The sequence below is a fragment of the Petaurus breviceps genome, unplaced genomic scaffold (genome assembly GCF_028583685.1).
Source record: "Petaurus breviceps papuanus isolate PSGF00001 unplaced genomic scaffold, PetGlider_PUasm1.0 171, whole genome shotgun sequence".
NCBI classification, from domain to species: Eukaryota; Metazoa; Chordata; class Mammalia; order Diprotodontia; family Petauridae; genus Petaurus; species Petaurus breviceps.
In genome coordinates, this window is record NW_027185754.1 from 20573745 (window position 1) to 20594421 (window position 20677).

A 20677-nucleotide genomic window follows, 5' to 3' on the forward strand; every position below is an offset into this window, starting at 1 on the left:
AAGATGGATACAAAATAGAGGCTTGGTAATCTCAAAGGTCAAAGTTAAAGGAACTGGGAAAGGCCTCCAGCGGTAAGTAGAATTTGAGCTAAAACTTAAAGGAAGCTGGGAGAAGGCAGAGGGGAGAAGAGAGCATTCCAGGCATGGCAGATAGCTGATACAAATAGGTTGTTGTCTTCCATGAACTAGAAAATGGGCCCCTGTAGCTGGATCGTTGCAGAGTATATGGAGGGGCAGTAAAAGGCTTTTTTTTTTTTAAGTGGGAAACAGGAGACTAGGTTAAGAAGATCTGTATATGCCAAACAGAGAACTTTATATTTGAACTTGGACATAATAAGAGAGACACTGACTTTATTGAATAGGGAGATGACATGGTCAGATTGGCACTTTAGGAAAATCACTTTGACAGCTGAGGGGAGGGTGGATTAATAAATAAATATAGCCATTTAAAGTAAAGCTTTTCTGTTCACATGTGTATTTTTCCAATCATACATTTTTAGAATCAAATTATTTTCTTTTTTATTAATCAGATACTTAGGGGAAGAGATGTTTGGGCTGTGAAATGCAAATGAGGATTCCCTTGTCACTTTCACACTGAGAAGAAGAGACCAAAAAATAGCTATCGAGAGGGACAACAAACCAATCAAATATGGTGAAATAAAGCACTGAACTTGGAACTTAGGGACCTGATTTGGAATCCCAGGTCTGCCAATATCTACGTAACCTTGTTTTCTTAACTTATCTAGGCCTTAGTTTCCTCATTTATAAAATGAGGGAGCTGGCCTGCAAGGTTCTTTCCAGCTGCAAATACTATACACAATACTCCTATAAATAATTATTTTGTACCAGCTGTGCACTAGGCACTGAGTATAAGTCAAGAAAATAATTGGTTTGAGGTTCATTTTGCACTGCAAGTTTTTATTTAGTTATTACTCCTTGAAAAACTATCATAGCTCTTCTACTGATCTAATCCTTAAATCTGTTCCATACTCTAGAATCAGGCATCCAGAATATCCTCAGTTATGAGAAGCTAGTTTGTGAGCTTCATTAGAGATGGTCAGAACAATATTACTTCTTAGTCATGTGAAAAACAAGCAGACTAAATCCATTCAACTAGAGTTTCTCTAGTCCTGTTACACAGCATCAAAGTATTGTCTAAGGACAATCAGAAGAAAAGACCTTAAAGTAGAAAATTTAGCCTTCCTAGTCTTTGACATGGCCTGGGCAGCTTCATCCTCTCTACTTGGACTTCTTAATGACTCCATCATCATCTAAGGGACGTTAGACATTTCCAAAAAGGGAGTCAGTAGTAGGCTGATAGCCCAGTACTGGAGCATCAATCTCATTTTTCTGTCACTTAATACTAAGAGAAAAAAAACAGGCTAATTAAAGAGATTGAGGAAGGAGGTAGGGAGAGAAAAGAAACAGAGAACTAAGAAAGAAAAAGAGCTAAAACTGACCATAAAATTAATGTTAATTGTACCAGCTGTGCATTAACCTCACTTGCCATATTAGTAATCATGACTGTTTCAGAAATATAGCATTTTCCCCTTCTAAACTTTGTTAAATAAGTAAATGTTAGCCATTTATATCTTCCTTAACTTTCCTGTTTTATTCTTTTTTTTTCCTTTTTTGGAGGGGGAAAGGCAAGGCAATTGGGGTTAAGGGACTTGTCCAGGGTCACACAGCTAGTGAGTGTGTCAAGTGTCTAAGGTCACATTTGAACTCAGGTCCTGCTGACTCCAGGGCTGGTGCTCTATTTATTGTGCCACCTAGCTGCCCCTGTTTTACTCTTTCAGCCTGTGAAACTGAGGCAGTAAATTGGAGGTCATGGGGCACAAGGGAATGAACACTGTTTCTGGAGTCAAATCCAGAATTCTGGATTCAAATCCTACCTCTGCTTATTATCTGTGTGACCCTAGACAAATCATTTAACCTCCTTGGGCCTCAGTTTCCTCACCTGTAAAACAAGGAGGTCATTTTTATGACCTCTTAAGATCCCTTCCAACTGTAGGCCAGCTATGATGATGATTGTATTAGCATAGGACCAAAAAAAAAGAGGAAAAACCTTATTATAAATATAGAATCAGGAGATGTGATTTTTCAAATCCTTAGTTGAAGAAAATTCTCTCTTTGGCCTTAATTAACCCAGACTGATAAGAAAAACTTAAATTACACCCAATAGAAATTAAATATTCTTAATTTTAAGGAGGGAATTGCCTGTCTATTATAGGATAATCACTTCTCATTAATATATTTCTACAAACTGAAATTCTAATTATAAATTCTGAAGAATCAAATAGCTCTGTGTTTGTTTTGCCCCAATTTGCATGAAAGACATTTCCAAAATACTATTTTAGGGACTTTTCAGGCAGCTAACTAAACATTCTCTTTAAAAGTGAAGAACTGAAAACAGAGCCTCTTTTCCCCTGCCTTCTCTTGAATTTGCAAAGACTAAGATTTTAGTTCTCTTATATGAGCTGGATTTTTGCTAAAAACAGCTCTTGAAATGGAAGGCAGATCTACTGATAGAAGGTGAAATGAAAACCTGCTAAGTTTGGCTTAGGTAGGTTTTTTTTTCTCTCAGTTGTATATAACTAGCAAAAAGACTTTTTGTTTAGGGTCTACATCACCTCATGCCCCTCATTCTCTGTCTCTCAGAGACATGTGTATATACATACACACACCCACACACATATATTTATATACCCAATTTATATTTATAATTCATTTGGGAGTCTACTGGATATTCTTACTGGAATTTTCAGTTTATTTTTCTCTTTTCCACTCGAACTCTGAATTTTTCACAGTACTTTTGTGCTGCAATATTGAAAGCATTAAAAGAATTAGTATGTGTTTACTAATGATCTCTTTTGTTAGAATCTCAGGAGAATAATTTCTGCGTTAAAGATCTAAAATTAGCAATGAAATTTGTTTTAAACTATGAGAAAAACATGAAACTTTTAGCCCAGTTTATTGGTGGATGACCAGTGTGGTTGGGGTTGACAACCCCCCCCCACACACACACACACACACCCCAGATAAAGATGCTGATTTTTTAAACACCAGTAATAATAGTATAGAATGTAATCTTCAAGCACTGGGGTCTGAAAACACAGGAACTCATGCTGGGAAGGTGTAAAAACCATAAAGAAAAATTACCTCCCATCATCCTGCATATCCCTTGACTAAAAATGCATTTTCTTTTAGTACCCCAAGAAAATAAGCATTTTCCTTTTAGAATTTTAGAGTTAGAAGGGAGCTCAGAAATCTTCTGGTCCAAGCCATAATTGAGCAGGCATCATCTCACTAGCATTATTTTTTTATTCATTCAACAAATGAATATAAAATGTCTACTGGATGCATGATTATAGGTATATAGCCTAAGGTTACAGGTTGGCTAAATGTCCTATAGTAACACTGACCAAAGAGCTTAAGAATAGGAGCTATATTGGGGGCAACCTTTTCTTCCCTGAAACAAAGTCAAATTTTGTGCAGTTGTCTTCAGCTACATCTAATCCACATCTGAAGAATAATGTAAGGTTAAAGAGTAAACTGGTTTTAACCCCTTGAGAAACCATTGACTATAGCCACTTAATCATCAGCTTTATCTTAGTAATAGTCATTAATTTGTAGAAACCAGAATCAACAGAAGTTGAAGTAGTATGAACATGGGATAGTGAAAATAATGGAGACTTAGGTATGACATTGAGGTATCCAGCCTGGGTGACAAAGAAAAATGGAAAATTTAAGGCAAATTATTTATCATTTACATTTTTATTTTTGTCTTTTATTATTTTCTAAAGGATTTTCAGGTAGTGTGGATATGTAGTTATCTTGCGAGTCTTGAATGTGTTCTCCATAATGAAACCATACCGTAGGAATATACCCTTAAATTTTTATCTCATTTTTATACATTGATAGCCATTGTGTAATTTGGAGGTTATTGATCATGTATTGTTGGTAGTACTATTAATTTTAATACAACAAAAATCTGTTAACTGAATACTATGTGAAGAGCACTATGCTAGGTGTGTGGGAGGATTCAAAGTTTAAATAAGAGAGCCTTTGCTCTCATGAAGTTTACAGGCCAGTAGTTATATAGGTCACATATACAAATAAACATGACACAAAATTATACAAGTGCATTGGAAAGAGGTAAGGAAATTGCTTTTGTGTGAAGTCTTTAATGGAAAAAGGTTATTCATTATCATCTGGTGGGGTAGGGATTAGGGAAGGCTTTCTCAGTAAGTCTTGGAGCAGTGTAAAGGATGAATTGGAAGGGTGTAAAGAGTATTGAATATTTCATTATTCTAGGCATCTTCCTTCAAACTATAAAGTGGCAGTGCAAATAGAAAGGAGATTGGATGGATTTAAGAGATATGTCACAGCTGTGATATTTCGACTGAAATAACTGATCTATAATTACAGAATGCTAACAAAAACAATTCCCATCTGCTATATGCTTGGGATTATAATAAGACCACCCCCATTTAATTCAGCATGGTATTTATTTCTTAGAGGTGGGATATAGGCCTGTGATTTCATTCCCACTGTGGAAATGCTCTTTGGTTCATGCAGATCAGCTACTCTTGTGTTGCCTGGGGTGCTAACTAAGAGTAACTTGTCCATGATCACATAACCATTTACTCAAGGCAAGACTATCTTTTTTTTTTCTTTTTGGATAGGGGAGGGCATGGCATTTGGGGTTAAGTGACGTGCCCAAGGTCACACGGCTAGTAAGTGTTAAGTGTCTGAAGTCACATTTGAACTCAGGTCTTCCTGACTCCAGGGCCGGTGCTCTATTCAGCTGCCCCCAACGCAGGACTTCTAAAGTCTTTTAATTCTAAGGTTTATTTTATTTTAATTCTCATTAACCACTATACCATTTCTCCTTTAAATTTTCATATTCTGAACTGGTATGTACTCAGTTAGTCCTAATAAGCTCTTTAAATTTTTAAGAAAGCCACAGTTTTCTTGTTATTGATTCTCCAAAGATGGCAAGTTTTATTCAAGTCATAAACATAATAATACTCTATTCAACTTCTATAAGCTCTTTGCTAGTAGAGATTGTTTTCATTTCTGTATGTATCCCCATTATCTTGCACTACTTCTGGTGAGTACTTAAATGTTTGTTGGTTGATTGAAGGACCTAGAACTTGAAAAATAGGTCTAGCAGTGGGGGACTTTGCTAACTTTGTTCCATTTTCCAATTAACAGATGAACAGCAATGTACAATTCTACTGATTAAATGTAATCTAAATTACATCTTATACTTCTTTTCTTCTCTTGCCAGTTCGTTCCTTTGGTACAGAAGACAGACCAACAGATAGACCAATACCGCCTCGTGATGAAGTTTTTGAATACATTATCTTCCGTGGTAGTGACATTAAAGATCTTACTGTTTGTGAACCACCGAAGCCACAGTGCTCTTTGCCTCAGGATCCAGCTATTGTTCAGGTAAAACTTGTGACAGTTAAACAGTTAATGATTCATTCTGGAGCAAGCATAGTTAGTACCTTTAAAATTACAGAATATTTTAAAGGTAATAGAGTTTTATTTTTAAGTACATATTATAAATTAAGATTATCATGGATATTAAATAAAATTGTATAAGGCAATGAAAAAATTATAGTCCCAATAAATTATAATGTAATAAAACTTGAAAGTAGTTAAGCATACAAACAATATATTCAAAATATATTTCTTGCTCTTCATATAGTCTTACTATAAGTAGGGGAATCCATTTTAAAATTAGTAATTTTCTCAAACTAAGAACTCAAGGAATTTAAACTCAAGGTTTTTAAACATATCCTTCCTTTATTTTAGGGATCCCAAAGTCACATGTGTTAAATCTAAATGATCACAAGTTCTAAATTAGTACATACTCATTTTACATTTGCACTCTATATGATTGCAAACTAAAGATTACCAGAAATATGTAGAAAATTGCTGAATACCAGCCATAACATAGCAGTAGAACCAGTGACTTAAACAGGATATACACTTAGCATAAAAAAGGCATTTTGTTTCTTGATCTTTGTAACGCATAACTTTTTTTTCTTTAAAGTTCACCATTGTGTACTATGAACTAACATTTGCCTACTCTTTATTTGTCATTAATTTGATCATTGTACATTATTTATAATAGAAATATTTCTTTGTTTATCTGTAAGTGGTGGAAAAGCATTGGAGACCTGGATTCTAGTGTTAGCTTCACTGTGACATAGAATGAATGACTTAGTTACCTTTCTGAGCTCTATTTTTCCAAGTAAATATAATAAAAAAATATAAAGTTAAATTTTCTAAAAGGAAAGAAGAAAGAGAACTTTTAAATAAGAAGTTTTTAAGTTTTTTCCTACCAATTCAGTCACTTTCAAGTGAGAAGAAAATTACTGTAGTTTTAAGTCTTACTCTTTTAAAGATATGCTGATTACCATCACGTGAATTGTAGACAATCTAACAAAATAGATGTCTATATAGGGCATCTATTGCTTAATGGGAAAAAGGAAATGGTTGTCTACCATTTCCTTTCAATAAAACCTACATGCACATGCCATCTTTTGTGTATACATTGAGCTATAAATTTTTTTTGCTTAATCTTATTTAGTGAAGAAGTAATCAACCAAAGTGGCGTCAGGAGCAAACGAGCAGCATTTATTAAGTGCGCAGTGTGTGCCAGGCGCTGTGCTAACTTCTCCTGATAAAAAAAAATGCAGAATAGCCCCTGCCCTTAAGGATTTTCTATTCTAATTGGGGGATAAAACATTAACTTGCTACCTAAATACCCTAATCCTGGATTTAGGGTGTCTTGTCAATAGTAGGCTTACTATAAGTAATGGTTGAATAAAGTAGGTAAAAATGCTAACTAAGTCTTGAATTTTTGCTATGAAATGTAAAAAATGTTAAGTTCAAACATATAAATAAGGTTTAACTGCATGATATATTTTGGGTGGGATACTAAAGAGGCTAACTCAGAAAACTCTTCACTATGATTATCAAAAGTTTTGGCCTTTGTTGCCTAATTCAGTATAATAAGGTTTTTAATTATCTTTCATTTAATCCCGTGATAGAGGTACCAGTGCTCTAAAGTAAGTCATTCTAAGGTATAGAGATTTTGCATATGGTACCTAACTCAGTCAAATACTTTCTCTCTAATTCGTTGCCCTACAAACTATGTATTGTGCTACTCACTCAAAACAGGTATTGTTGTACAAAACATTTTTGTAACTCACTGGTGTGCCATTTCTGAAATGAGAAGATTGCTTAAGGGTTCATCATTTTTATAATAAATGTGTGTTCTGGACATTCTGGCCTTTTCATTGCATTATTAAGATTTTAACAGTTACCATTTTTTTTTAATTGTAGAAAACAAAATTTTCCTTTCTAACAATGCTAATTATGAAATAAAAGAATAACATTTTTTTTTCTTCAGTCTTCACTAGGATCATCTACTTCTTCATTCCAGTCAGTGGGTTCCTATGGTCCTTTTGGTAGGATGCCAGCATATAGTCAGTTCAGCCCAAGTCCATTAGTCGGGCAGCAGTTTGGTGCTGTTGGTGTTGGTATGTGGTGTGTTTTTTTGTTTTTGTTTTTGTTTTAATTTTCTCTTTCCTATGAAGAAAAAAAATACAGTTAATTAGATATTTTGTCTAAAATCCACATTCAAATACCATGCTTGTGTTTTTTTATGTTAATATGTTTATTTTCTCCTACATTCATGATGCAATTTTGCAATCATTTTAAATAACTAGAGGTTTCTGAACTGTGTAAACCTTACTCAGTACAATTATGTATCTTTTATACCCAAATTCCAGATTTATTTGAATGTGTGTTAAGCAGGTGAAGGAAGAAGGTATAGTGACCTGAATACTTTAATCGGGCATTTTTTTGTTTCATGATAGCACAGGACAGTTTGACTTACAGTAAAAAGTTTTCAAATCTTATAATCATATTATTTTGGAACTCTTGATTTCACACGAAGATTGAAAAACAAATCATATTAACAACAGTTGGCTCATTGCAAAGCAATGCTGGCGTCTTCTGAGAGTCTTTTTTAAAAAAGAATCTCACTTAACAGAATTTGTTTACAACATCTTATTCTATTTCAAAATAAGACCATAACAGTAAAATGGTACCAGGCTTGCAAACCAGATAAAAAGCAAAACTTTTGATTTTCATCCTTCAAGCTATATTTTTAAGTCAAATTTTATAAAAGGGGCAAAAAAAAAAAATTGTCTGCTAGTTCTAAAGGTTTAACTACCAAAATATTTACATACTTATTTTATAGTAGTTTACATTTAGAAAATCCTTTTTCCTAACTTTTCCTTGTTTAAACATTTTATTATGCTTAAATGTGACAGGAAAGGTTAAGGGGTTTTTTGCTGTTTTAATTTTGGTAGATGAGCAAGAGTGGTGGCAGGTTGTTATCATCCTGAAATATTAGGTAATTATATATTCTGAGAGCAAAGAACTTTAAAAAGTCTCCGTTTTTAAATAAGGAGGAGAAAAACCATAGCTTTTTCTAGACTCATGATAGCAGCCCTCTTTTTGGAAAGCAAGGTAAGAGCTAACGAAATACTGTTTGATAGTATTTGTATTATTCAAATTGGGTAAGCCAGGTTATAAACCTGGACTCACTTTTTATTTTTACTGTTTTGTGACCCTAGTTTTTTTTATATGAGGCAGAGAACCAGGTAAACTAGGACTAAATATCTATAGTTACTGTAATAAAAGAAATATCTAATTCTTTAGTTTCCTAAGGTAGTTCTTATAGCTTCAAAATTAAACTTCAAAGTCTATTTTTCCAGCTTGTCATTGCCTAGTTTGGGGCATTTTACTTGAGTTATAGGACCATTTTGCAGAAGAAAAAAAGGAGTTTTTCAAAATAGTCAGCTATCATTTCCCTGAATGTTCTGTGACAATCATAAGCTTTATATCCAACCAAATCCTTAGTAATTTGATTGTCATTACTAACCTCAAAAGATGCTAAAAATCACTTTTTCCTTTTTTTTTTTTTTTTTAAGGATAATGCTGTGGAAATGTTTGTTAAGGGTGCTAAATAAGTTCATACCTGGAATTGAAAGTAAATTTTTAAAAATTTCAAGGTTTTTAAACTTTATATGCTTTTTAGGGAAAATCTTTAGGCGTGAGTTTTTTGAATCTTCTACATTCCTCACTTGGTGATATTAAGGAGAATTTTTGACACTAAATAAGGAGTTTATATATTTTGATATCGAAGGCTCTTTTTGTTTTTAAGTTACTTATAGATCTTAGACTGATAGACTTATAGACTGATAAGAAAATCGGTCAAGATTGAGTGCTTAGTGTGTACCAGGCACTGTACTGATAATAAGCACTGGGAATATAGAGAAAGATAAAAACAGTTCCTGCCATCAAAGACCATGTATTCTAATAGGAAAGACAGTGTGCAAGTAACTATATACATACAAGATGTAGAGAAAGAGAGAGGAGAAGTTAGGACATCTCAGAAGGAAAGGAAGGCATTAGCAGTAGGGGACCCAGGAAAAACCTTCAAAAGGGTAGGATTTAAAGGAAGCCAGCAAAACCATGATGCAGAAATGAAAAGAGAGAGCATTTCAAACAATAGCCAATGAAAACGTATAGAGTTGGGACATTCAGTATTGTATATAAGAAAAGCAAGTGTAGTAACTTGCATGGAGGGTAGTGAAATGTAAGACTAGAAAGGTAGGAAGTGACCTGGTCATGAAGAGCTTTAAATGCCAAACAAATAGTATTTTGTATTTGATCCTGAAGGGAATAAGGAGCCACTAGAATTTGAGTATAGGAGTGTGGGGATGACATGATCAGACCTATACTTTAGGAAGGTCATTTTGGCAACTAAGGAAGGATGCAATAGGGAAAGACTTAAAGCAAGGAGGCTAATTAGAAGGCTGTTAAAATAGTCCAGGTAAGAAACAATAATGGTATGTACTAGGGAGGTGGCCATATGAGTGAAGAGAAAGGAACATATACAGGAAATGCTGTGACGATGGAAAAATTAGATTTGATAAGGAATTACATAAGTTAGTTGAATGTGAGTTAAAAACTGAAGATGACACCAAAGTTTCAAACCTAGGTGACTGAAATAATGTTGATGCCCTCAACAGTAATAAGGAAATTGGGAACAGGGGATAATTTGGGGGGAAGGATAATGAATCATTTCTTTTTTGAATATATTGAGTTTGAGGTGCTGCAGTACATCTAATTCAAATATCTAAAAGATATGTGATGATTCGGGACTGGAGTTCAGAAGAGAGGTTAAGGGACTATATGTGTAGAAAGACAGAGAAAGCATCTATGTAGAGATAGAACCCTAGAGCAGGCCTGCACATTATATAGCCCATGGGCCACTTGTGGCCCACCAAAGCAGGTGGTATGTTATGCAGGCGTGTTTCACATCCTCTACATTTTTCATGGGCAGCCTTAAGTCCTGCAGCCCGAGGGCAATATGTTGTATAGGCCTGCCCTAGAGGGTTACTCATGGGTTAATGGATGTGACATAGATAAAGATCCTGCAAAGCATGAAGAAAACTAGTAGAGAGGAGTGTCATAAAATCCTAGAGAGGTGAGAGTATCCAAGAGAAGAGTAATCTATAGTGTTGAAAGCAACAGAGTTCAAGAAGAATAAGGATTGGGGTGGCCAGGTAGCACAGTGAGTAAGAGCACTGGCTCCAGTGTCAGGATGACCTGGAGATCAAATCCCGGGCTCAGACACTTAGCACCCACCCAGAAACACCTGGCCATGTAACCTTGAGCAAGTTACTTAACCCCAATTGCTTAGGGGCGGCCAGGTGGCTCAGCGTGTAAGAGCACCAGCTCCAGTGTTGGGATGACCTGGATTGAATCTTGGGCTCAGATACTCAGCACCACATTCAGAGATAACTGGCCGTGTAACCTTGAGCAAGTTATTTAACCCCAATTGCTTAAAAAAAAAAAAAAAAAGAAAAGAAAAATGAGGATTGATAAAATTGACATTAAAAGATTTGGGGGGGGGAGCAATTGGGGTTAAGTGACTTGCCCAAGGTCACACGGCTAGTTTTTGTGTTAAGTGTCTGAGGCCAGATTTTAACTCAGGTCCTCCTGACTCCAGGGCTGGCCCTCTATTCACTGCGCCACCTAGCCGCCCCCTAAAAGATCTTTTCTAATGACAGAGAGCACTCAGAAGTACAATTGCTGAGTTTTTAGAAAAAGTGAGAGGAGTTAACCAAGAAGAGAAGGAGTTATAATCAAAGGTTGTGGGTACGGTTAGGAATAATAAATTTACTTGAAAAATAGCAGCTTGACGTTGTTACAAAATACTGTACTATGAGAGAAATATTTACAGAATAATGTACATTGGATCTGATCAAGAGAGCTGGGTTCTAATTTTGACATATCAGTAACTATCCTCATGACTTAAACAAATCAGTAAATGACTCAGCTTCCTTTCCTATTAAAAAAAAGAGTTTAGATGAGACAATGTCTTGGATCTTTTTGTAGATATAAAATTCTGTACTTTGCATTTCAAACTTTTCTACATATAGATTAGTATGATGACTTAGTATATTTATGAATTTTTGGTGGACAAGATCTTCCCAAAATAATTTGATAGTATAAGAGAATATATGATATAGTGACATTGTTTTATATAAATCTTGTCATATTTAGGATTGAATCCTAATTTCTGTGGCAAGGACAAACTAATTTGTCGTGTAACTTTTCCAAGACTGTTCAGTAATTCCTCAATTCAGTTCTCAGACTGAAATCAGAAAGATGTGTTTCTGTTTTTATACTCTTACTTCTTTGTTTAGCACAGACCTGTGTACATAGTAAGCAGTTAACAAATACTTAAAATAATATTATTATCATTATCATTTTTTTTTTTAGTTTTTTCTTTCACTTCTCATCTTTGAATTCCTTGTTAAGCATAAGAACTGTAATCATATTACCTGAAGCTGCTTTTCAGGTTTTTTGTCCACAGGAAAAAAAAAACGAAGCTCCAAATATATCAAGGATTAAATAGTCTTTTTTTATTTGGAACTAAGATTGCTCCCTTATAAATATTGTAGAAATAAATAAACAAATGAATAAATGACTCTATTACTAATGAAATAGACAAACTTTATGAAGTATTTCTCCCATCTACAATTAATAGCTTGTTGTGTAAGGACTTCTAGCCAATTGACTAGTAAAAGTAAAAGATAATGTGAACTGCCTGGCTCAGTGTGAGTTGGGGCCTTGTTAGCAGGCTATCAAGATGCTTATCCTGTATAAGTCTAGCTCTGCTTTGCTCACATTGACTGTTTAATATAAGGAACTTCTTTTCAAGTTTATATTTTGCAAGCTTTGAACCTTTCTAATCCATCAAACTAAATTCGGAGAGAGAAAAAGTGATTGTTTCTAGTAACGAAAGGTGAATTAGTGTTTCCTAGTTATAACAACATACTCTTATGCTATACCAGAAAAAAATTAAAGGGAAACAGATTTTGACAGATCTCTCATTGAAAATGAATCTTCAGAGGGTGGCGAATTTCCATATCACTGGAAATGTTCAAGTAAAAATTTGATGACTTTGTTGGTTGTGGTGTAGTAAGGACTCCTTTATAATATAGGAAGTGAACAGGATGACCTTAGAGATCTCTCCCAACTAATATTATATGATGTAAATTATAGCTGCTGAAATTTATATAGCACTTAAAGGTTTGCAAAGTACTTCATATACTTTATCTCATTTGATCCTTATAACAACCTTGTGAAATGTGTGCTGTTTTTGGTCCCCATTTTGGAAATGAGACAACATGGGTCTGTAAAGGTTAAGTGACTTGCCTAGGGTCACACAGCTAGCAGTTGTCTGAGGTGGGATTCAAATCCAGATCTTTTTGATCCCAAGTCTAGCACTGTACCTAATGCAGTGTAATAGGAATGCCAACTTACATGTAGACATCTTGAAGTGAATGGACACCTTGTATTTATTCATTTCAACAACTAATTTCTTTTTTAGCACCTAATATGTGGATAGCATTGTGGGATAAAAGGCAATGTAAGGTACCCCTCCTTTCTTTTAGTAGTTTATTGTCAATTTGAGGAGCCAAGACATAGGAAAGTTAAATAATAATGAAGTACATTATAAGATTAAGCACCAAAATGAGGGATATAATCAATGCTATAGAAGTGGAATATTAGCATGACTTGCCAGAGATTCATTGTGAATCCTGTTTAAGGCCCCAGAACTTCTCAGCACAGACCCTTAGGATATTGTCATAGCTGAGGCCAGCATTCATCTAACTAGAAATTTTCATGTAGAACATTAGTACACAGATTAATTTAGGTACATGTAAAATCTTTATTGAAATGATTCTGCCAGTAGTGTTAATGTTTAATAAACTTATTCTGGTGGCCTTCCCTTCAGTCAAAACTGTATGACTTTATTTTATCTCTTCCTCCTTTTGGCCCTTCCCAATCTCCATGATCCTCCCCAGTAGACATTCACAGAGAGTAAAACTATACTTTATCAGCTGAATCTCAATCAGAAAACTACAAGTAGAAATAACTGCATTCTTTTAATAGTAATGGTCATTGATTTTTCCAAACATTTGCACAAAAGAATCATCCTATAAGACTGAATTGAACAATTATGTAAAAATAGGAAGATTGCTACTAAATTACCTTTAAAAGATGTTTGCTTTGCTTCCTCTTTAGCTGGTAGCTCCCTGACATCTTTCGGAACAGAAACAACAGCCAGTGCTGCCTTATCCCAGGGCAGTGCAGTTGGGTCTGCCTTTACACAGGATGCAAGGTCTTCAAAAACACAGCCATCTCAAGGTACTCTTCTTTATCCCTTAAGTGTGTCTTTTCTTTAAGCCACAAAGTTTTTTGCCTTTCTCTGAGAGGTAGGAACCTTTCCTCCTAAAATTAAATTTTTACATGGATTTCAGTACTCAGATTTTGTAACATGATAAAAATTCTGGATACTATGAATTTTGTAAAAACTTTCACAAATAGGAATCACTTTCTAATTTTCATAATTCTCAGAAAATGGAAGGAAAAGGAAGCATAAGGTCCCTGATATTGTAAAATTTCAACACCTAAATCTTAATTTACAGTTTAAGTATCAGATTTTTCATTGAAGGAAGAAATATTACTAATGAACCCTGACTTCTGTTTACCACCTTAAGCACATTGGATTAAATAATGTGATTTTTTTAAGTCACATTTAAGTTTTTTGGACCTAAGATTCCTCATCTTTCTCCTTCTAGCTCTAAATCTATAATCAATTGGTTCCTTTGTTGTTTATCTTATTGCTTCTTCCATATTATCCTCACCATGCCTAGAAAAAGTACCTCATATATAGGCACTAATAAATATTTATTGATTGGTTCCCTCTAGCCCTTTAAAAATGGGCATTTTTCCAAACATATATTTAGTCTTTAAATACTGTGTACTGATCTGCAGAAAGTATCTTAACGTTTTTGTCTCATTTTTATCCAGTTTTATGATGGATTCAATATGTACTCATTCCCTGTTTTCATGAAAATATTGAGGATTAGATTTAAAACTAAAATCTACTAGAGGCTGATAAATGTCTCCAATTTTGACTACTAATTGAAGTTCTATGAATACAGTGCAAATGGCAATATGGATGGTAAAAAGTACCTTAGATTTCGAGTCAGAAGAATTGGATTCAGATACTATTTATGGAATTTATTAGCTGAATAAAACTTGGGTGCAACACTCCAAAAAAAACCACCCTAAAATCTGTAAATTAAATATGTTGACCTCAGAGAAAGGCACCATATGAAAATGATGTTTAAATATTTAAAAATCGTTTAAAGTATGACTCAAGGCAAAAAAAATGGAATTCTCATCTTGTACAATTCCTGTTTAGTAATTTTAGAATAGTTTGCAATCACTATCATCTATACAAAATCTGATTTTTTTCAAAATGGTATCACTGTGAAAGTTAAACTGGTTAGCAGCTGAATACAAGTTCTCATTTAAAGCCAACTAATTTCAATTTGAGTGTTATTAATACAAGTGCTTTTAAAGTAAGCCTACATTTGGATGAAAATGAGGGTACAAGTGAATATTCAGCTTATTTTTCCTATTAAATTAAAAGTCTATTTTCTTTTAAATGTGGAAAAGAGATGAAGGCAGCCAACAGATTAGCCTTTTAAATAGAATTATGTTGTATTCTGTTACTGATCTCTAATTTCACTGACTTGTGGACTTTCAGCGAATATAATTTTTTTTAATCTTTTTAAGTTATTAATTCTTACTCCATTACATTCTAGCTTGTTGGGTCTTCCATATTTCCATACAGTATCCCTTTTTATTGAATGAAAATAATTTATCAAAAAGTTATTGAAATTTCTTAAAATAGGGAAAACATTAAGACCATCTGTCGCAAATAGCCCCATCACAGTAGTTATGTATTAAAGGTATGTTTCGTTGAGTTTTTAGTTAGCTTTCTATAAGGATTTAACAATTATTTAAATTAAAATGTACCTTACAGAGTTGAAGGTTTTATAGACTCCACATTTGTATATAATCTTCCAGAGGAAAAATAAAATGTTTGCAACACTGTAAATTTACTCAAACATCTTTTTAAAATTTGCCTCAAAAAGAATAAATGAATTAACCACCAGATTTTGATTTGGAATTGTAGTGAAATGTGTTTTATGTCAATTTTTAATGAACATGTAGTTTATTATGTAAGTATTGGCACCATTTAGGAAGTTAGGGGGTGGGGAAATGTAACACAGGTAGAAGAGAACTGGATTTGGAGTCTGGGTTCAAATTTAGCTCTGCCTTTTACTCTGCTTAAATGACCTTGGGCAAGTCATGTGACTTATCTGGGCCTCTTTTTCATACGTAAAATAAGGGGGTGGGCTGGTCAACCTTAGGGTTCATTCCAGCTTTAAATCTGTGATTTTATGATTATGTGATAATTAACTAATAAGAATTCCATTCCAGCCGAGGAGATTTTATTAAGGTAGTACTGTTCCTCAGTTTGTAAATCTTAAATTTTAAACAATACTAAAAGATTGTGTAAAACAAGTTATTTTTCCAGGTCAGATTTCTATGTGTTGTGAAGTCATCCTCAGTTGAACTGCACTAATATTCAACAGCTGGCCAGTTTTCAGTTTTGAATAAGACATAATTGCCCCACCCAACACTTTCTATAAAAAGAAAAATGCTATCTCCCTTTGGTCTGGATTAGTGGAGCTGAGAATGCAAATATTTTTCTTTTAGGGTCTGGATTAATAAATTTGAAATCCACAAGGGTAGGGTAGTTTCTTATCTTTTGGTTACATTTTAGGTCGTTCAAGCCCTCAGTTAGACCCTTTGAGAAAAAGCCCCACCATGGAACAAGCAGTACAGACCGCCTCGGCCCACTTACCTGCTCCAGCACCTGTTGGGAGAAGGAGCCCTGTATCAGCCAGACCTTTGCCATCTACCAGCCAAAAAGCAATAGAGAATCAAGAGCACAGGCGAGGTAGAACTTTAGATGTTTATTCCTTTAATTGACTGACCAAGCATTTTCCATTAGCCCTCTTTTCATCCAAGGGATTTGTTTTGTGAGTGATCTTAGCAGACTTAAACTTGGACTTTATAATGTTCAGTCTGTCAAATTTAACCCTTAAAGTGGGTGGGGGAAATGGAAGATCAATATGAGCATGACCATGACGTGAGGGTTTTTTCATATTCCTATTCACAACCAAGGCTTTCAGTTATTTATCATTTAACAATTGATTTGTTGATCTGTATTTTTTTTTGTTCTATAGCTGAAGCACACAAAATTTCCAGACCAGAAAATGAACAAATCAGAAATGAAAACAAGAGACAAGCAAGTAAGTTATTCAGAGCTGGATGGAACCTTAACCAACCCCTGCTTCATTGGCTCAGAGATGTGAAGTACCTTACCCATACTCATACAGTTATTAATTGGCAGGACCAATATTTGAATCTGCTACTTGGGATAATAAATTTAGTGCTCTTTCTACTACAATTTATTATTAGTTCATTTAAAATAAGCAAAATTTGTTTATTTAGATATATAAAAATGTACCAGCAAACTCACTAAAGATAGCAGATTAAATAAAATCTGATTTTTAAAGTGCTCCCTTTTCTGATATTCTGTTAGTTATATAACTATGTTATGTTATATTAGCTATGGAACTATATGTCTTTATATCTTATGTTCTTTGACAAATCCTTAGATATGAGTAATTCACTGTATGATATGTTTTTGCAGAGGGTTTTTTGTTGTTGTTTTTTGGGAGGTTGTGCCTTTTTGGAGGCAGTTGGGGTTAACTGACTTGCCTGAAGTCACACGGCTAGTTAAGGTTTAAGTGTCTGAGGCCAGATGTGAACTCAGGTCCTCCTGACTCCAGGGCCAGTACCCTATTCACTGTGCCACATAGCCACCCCTCTTGCAGAGGTTTTTAAGTGAATGTTTTATTTTTCTTAAAATACAAGCTTCATTACCTCCAAAGATCTATGATTTAATCAGTGTGGGAACTCTCTCCATCATTGCAGATTAAAACCCTCCACACATTAGTAGTAGAAGATTGAATGAGTTGCGGTTGTACAAAAATTACATTACCTGTTAGTTTCTCTGACATGCGCCTCTGAAGTTAGCTAGGCTTAGCCTCAGAAAACTGAAGCACAGTATATTGATAGGCCCAAATTCAAAACCTTCCCAACTTAGAAAGCCCTTCTAGAACTTACTTCATTAACTTCATTCACCAAATGTTACTTCCATAAGATAAAAAAATAGAACTTTAGTAAAGGTTTGAATTATATAAAGAATAAAAAAGTAACATGCCTTATGTACAGTAATTTAAATTGGATGAATATAGTTTTGTCCTATGTTTTTATAGTTCCAGGTGGCCCTTCAGCACCTCGAAGAGGAAGGGGAGGTCATCGTGGTGGCAGAGGGAGATTTGGAATTCGGCGGGATGGCCCAATGAAGTTTGAGAAAGACTTTGACTTTGAAAGTGCTAATGCACAATTCAACAAGGAGGAAATTGACAGAGAATTTCATAATAAGCTTAAATTAAAAGGTAAATCTTTTTTCCTTAGAAACCATGAGTTAACAGTGGCTTGCTTACTTTTTTTAATCCAGTGTTAAGTTTTGTTAATAGGAATTTATAAATTTTTATTTCTGCAATATGTGGTTATTTTGTCTTTTTGTTTTTTATTAGAAGATAAACTTGAGAAACAGGAAAAGCCTGTAAATGGTGAAGATAAAGGTGATTCAGGGGTAGATACCCAAAACAGTGAAGGAAATGCTGATGAAGAGGATCCACTTGGACCCAATTGCTATTATGACAAAACTAAATCCTTCTTCGATAACATCTCCTGTGATGATAATAGGTATAGCCTTTTGGGTGGATATTATCCTGAAGTTTACTTAGCCTAAGAAAAAAAAATTGTCTGTACTAACACTTTTTCATGAAAAAAAAAACTAGAAGTACCTAGTAAACAGAATTAGCTTTTTAAAATATTTAATTTTGTAGGAGGTTTTAAAGCATTTTAACATTAAAAAGAATGGGTATGGGTGCTATAGCATGTTTTTCTTCAGGTGCAAGTTTAATTAAGATTACCTCTGAGGTACAATCTAGCTATAAGGTTACGTGGGTTGGGGGGCACACATATACATAGATGTATATATACCAAGTATATGTTGTATATTTGTTAAATATATTTTACTATGTTAATTTCATGAGATTATTTTTCATACCTAAAATGTTTTTTATTCTCAAAACTTATTTTAGAAATATGGCCTATATTTGTACCAACAAAGTATAAATTTTTACTTGGAGTTGTATTCACACTTAAAAATTAATAGCTGTAAATCAGAACTACTCAATTGGGATCGAAAAGTTTTCTGTCCCTTGGTTTTTGTTATCTTTGGTAAATTCTCAGCTTTAAATTGTGGTCTAAAATTAGGGCATTTTTGTTGTGAAGTTAACCAGCATTTTTGCATAATTAGACTAATAAATGTACATTTTCATGTGGTTAGTCTTTATTTTAATCTGTAAGAGCAGTACACTGAATTTTTTCACCTTAGTGGCTTATAGTGACTTAGACAATGTATTTATTTTTATTATCTTTTTAGAACTCTCTTTTGAATTAATTTAGAAGTTTACTTATTCAGTTTGTACCTAACATAACAAAATGTAGACTAGAGGGGCGGCTAGGTGGTGCAGTGAATAGAGCACCAGCCCTGGAGTCAGGAGGACCTGAGTTGTAATCTGGCCTCAGACACTTGACACACTAGCCGTGTGACTTTGGGCAAGTCACTTAACCCCAGTTGCCCTCCAAAAAAATATGTATACTAGATTTGAAGGCCTATTATTGTTATTATAGAGAAAGAAGACCAACTTGGGCAGAGGAAAGAAGACTAAATGCTGAAACATTTGGAATTCCCCTCCGTCCAAATCGTGGCCGTGGAGGCTACCGAGGTAGAGGAGGAATTGGTTTCCGTGGTGGCAGAGGACGTGGGGGTGGAAGAGGTGGTAGCTTTGCCACTCCTCGAGGATTTCGCGGTGGATTCAGAGGTGGCCGAGGGGGCAGGGAGTTTGCAGATTTTGAATATAGGGTGAGTAGAGAGTGTGTGTATTTTTTTTTTGTCTTCTATTATACTGTAAAACAACTAATAGATCTATCGTGTAAGTGTATGTGCATGTACAAATTAGGTATTACTTTAAAAAGGAGTCTATGAATTATGTTCATATTGTTGTCCTACTTTGTCTCTAAAGATAAAGATAAGGGAATCACTTCATATAGCACAGTACAGTAGAAAGAGCTGTGTGCCTGGGCAAGTCACTTAATCTCCCTGGGACCCAGATAAATTTCCTAATCTATAACATGAGGTTAGATTAGATGGCCTCTGAGGCCCCCTTTAAATCTATAACCCAAACATATCCTCTAGGAGAAAGGGGAAAACCGCATTTAAAAGGTCTGCTAGACACATGGTAGCTGAAAGCAGAGACATAGTGACAGCAAATCTAAATACTGGAGTTAAGAACTCGAGTTAGGTTAATAGTTTTCAACCCAAGTTTACCAGAGATCACTCAATCAAGCATAGTAATCAAGGTTAGCAGTCTTAAGGTCTGAAGTCTGCCTTCTACCTGAACACTCTACTAAAGTTTCTCCCCTGTGACCCATACTCGACCAGATCCAATGACCTTTTCCCAGTCTTGTTCATAGTAGACCTCTTTGATACTCTTCCCACCTTTCTTTCTCCTCTCTTCATTTACATGATACTGTACTCTGCTGTCTTTGATGGCTTATCTTCTTCCTGTTACCCTCTTAACATGTATTGCTAGTGTCTCCTACTTTATATACTGTACTCTCTAAACTCCTTTAGTAACCTTGTTTGTTCCCATTATTTAATTTACCATCTGTCATTTACCCACAACTCTAGACCTCCAGATTTGACCTTTCACTTGGAGTCCCATATGTTTGGCTTCTCAAAGGAGGTCATCTCTACTCAGATACACAGCTGTCATCTGAAGAGGCAGTTTCATGTAGGAGAAAGAATGCTGAACTCAGGCTTTCAAAAGAATTTTAGCTCTGACATCATAAATGTTACTATTAGTAACAAGTAACCAAACCATTCTGAGCCTCAGTTTCTTCAACTGTAAAATGAGGTACTTTAATTACC

The 20677-nt window shown here is 34.7% G+C and overlaps 1 protein-coding gene across 3 annotated transcripts in view; it reads left to right on the forward strand.

Moving 5' to 3' along the window:
• Positions 1-20677, forward strand: part of LSM14A (LSM14A mRNA processing body assembly factor) — a 61934-nt gene that overhangs the window by 31039 nt on the left and 10218 nt on the right. For 2 of the 3 annotated variants that reach the window (XM_069082660.1, XM_069082659.1), the window contains exons 2-9: positions 5297-5460; positions 7436-7565; positions 13702-13824; positions 16322-16498; positions 16788-16853; positions 17886-18068; positions 18210-18381; positions 19378-19609. In XM_069082660.1, the coding sequence (XP_068938761.1) occupies positions 5297-5460; positions 7436-7565; positions 13702-13824; positions 16322-16498; positions 16788-16853; positions 17886-18068; positions 18210-18381; positions 19378-19609 (1247 nt within the window). The remainder of the gene's footprint in view (positions 1-5296; positions 5461-7435; positions 7566-13701; positions 13825-16321; positions 16499-16787; positions 16854-17885; positions 18069-18209; positions 18382-19377; positions 19610-20677) is intronic. The other variant, XM_069082661.1, reaches the window with a different exon arrangement.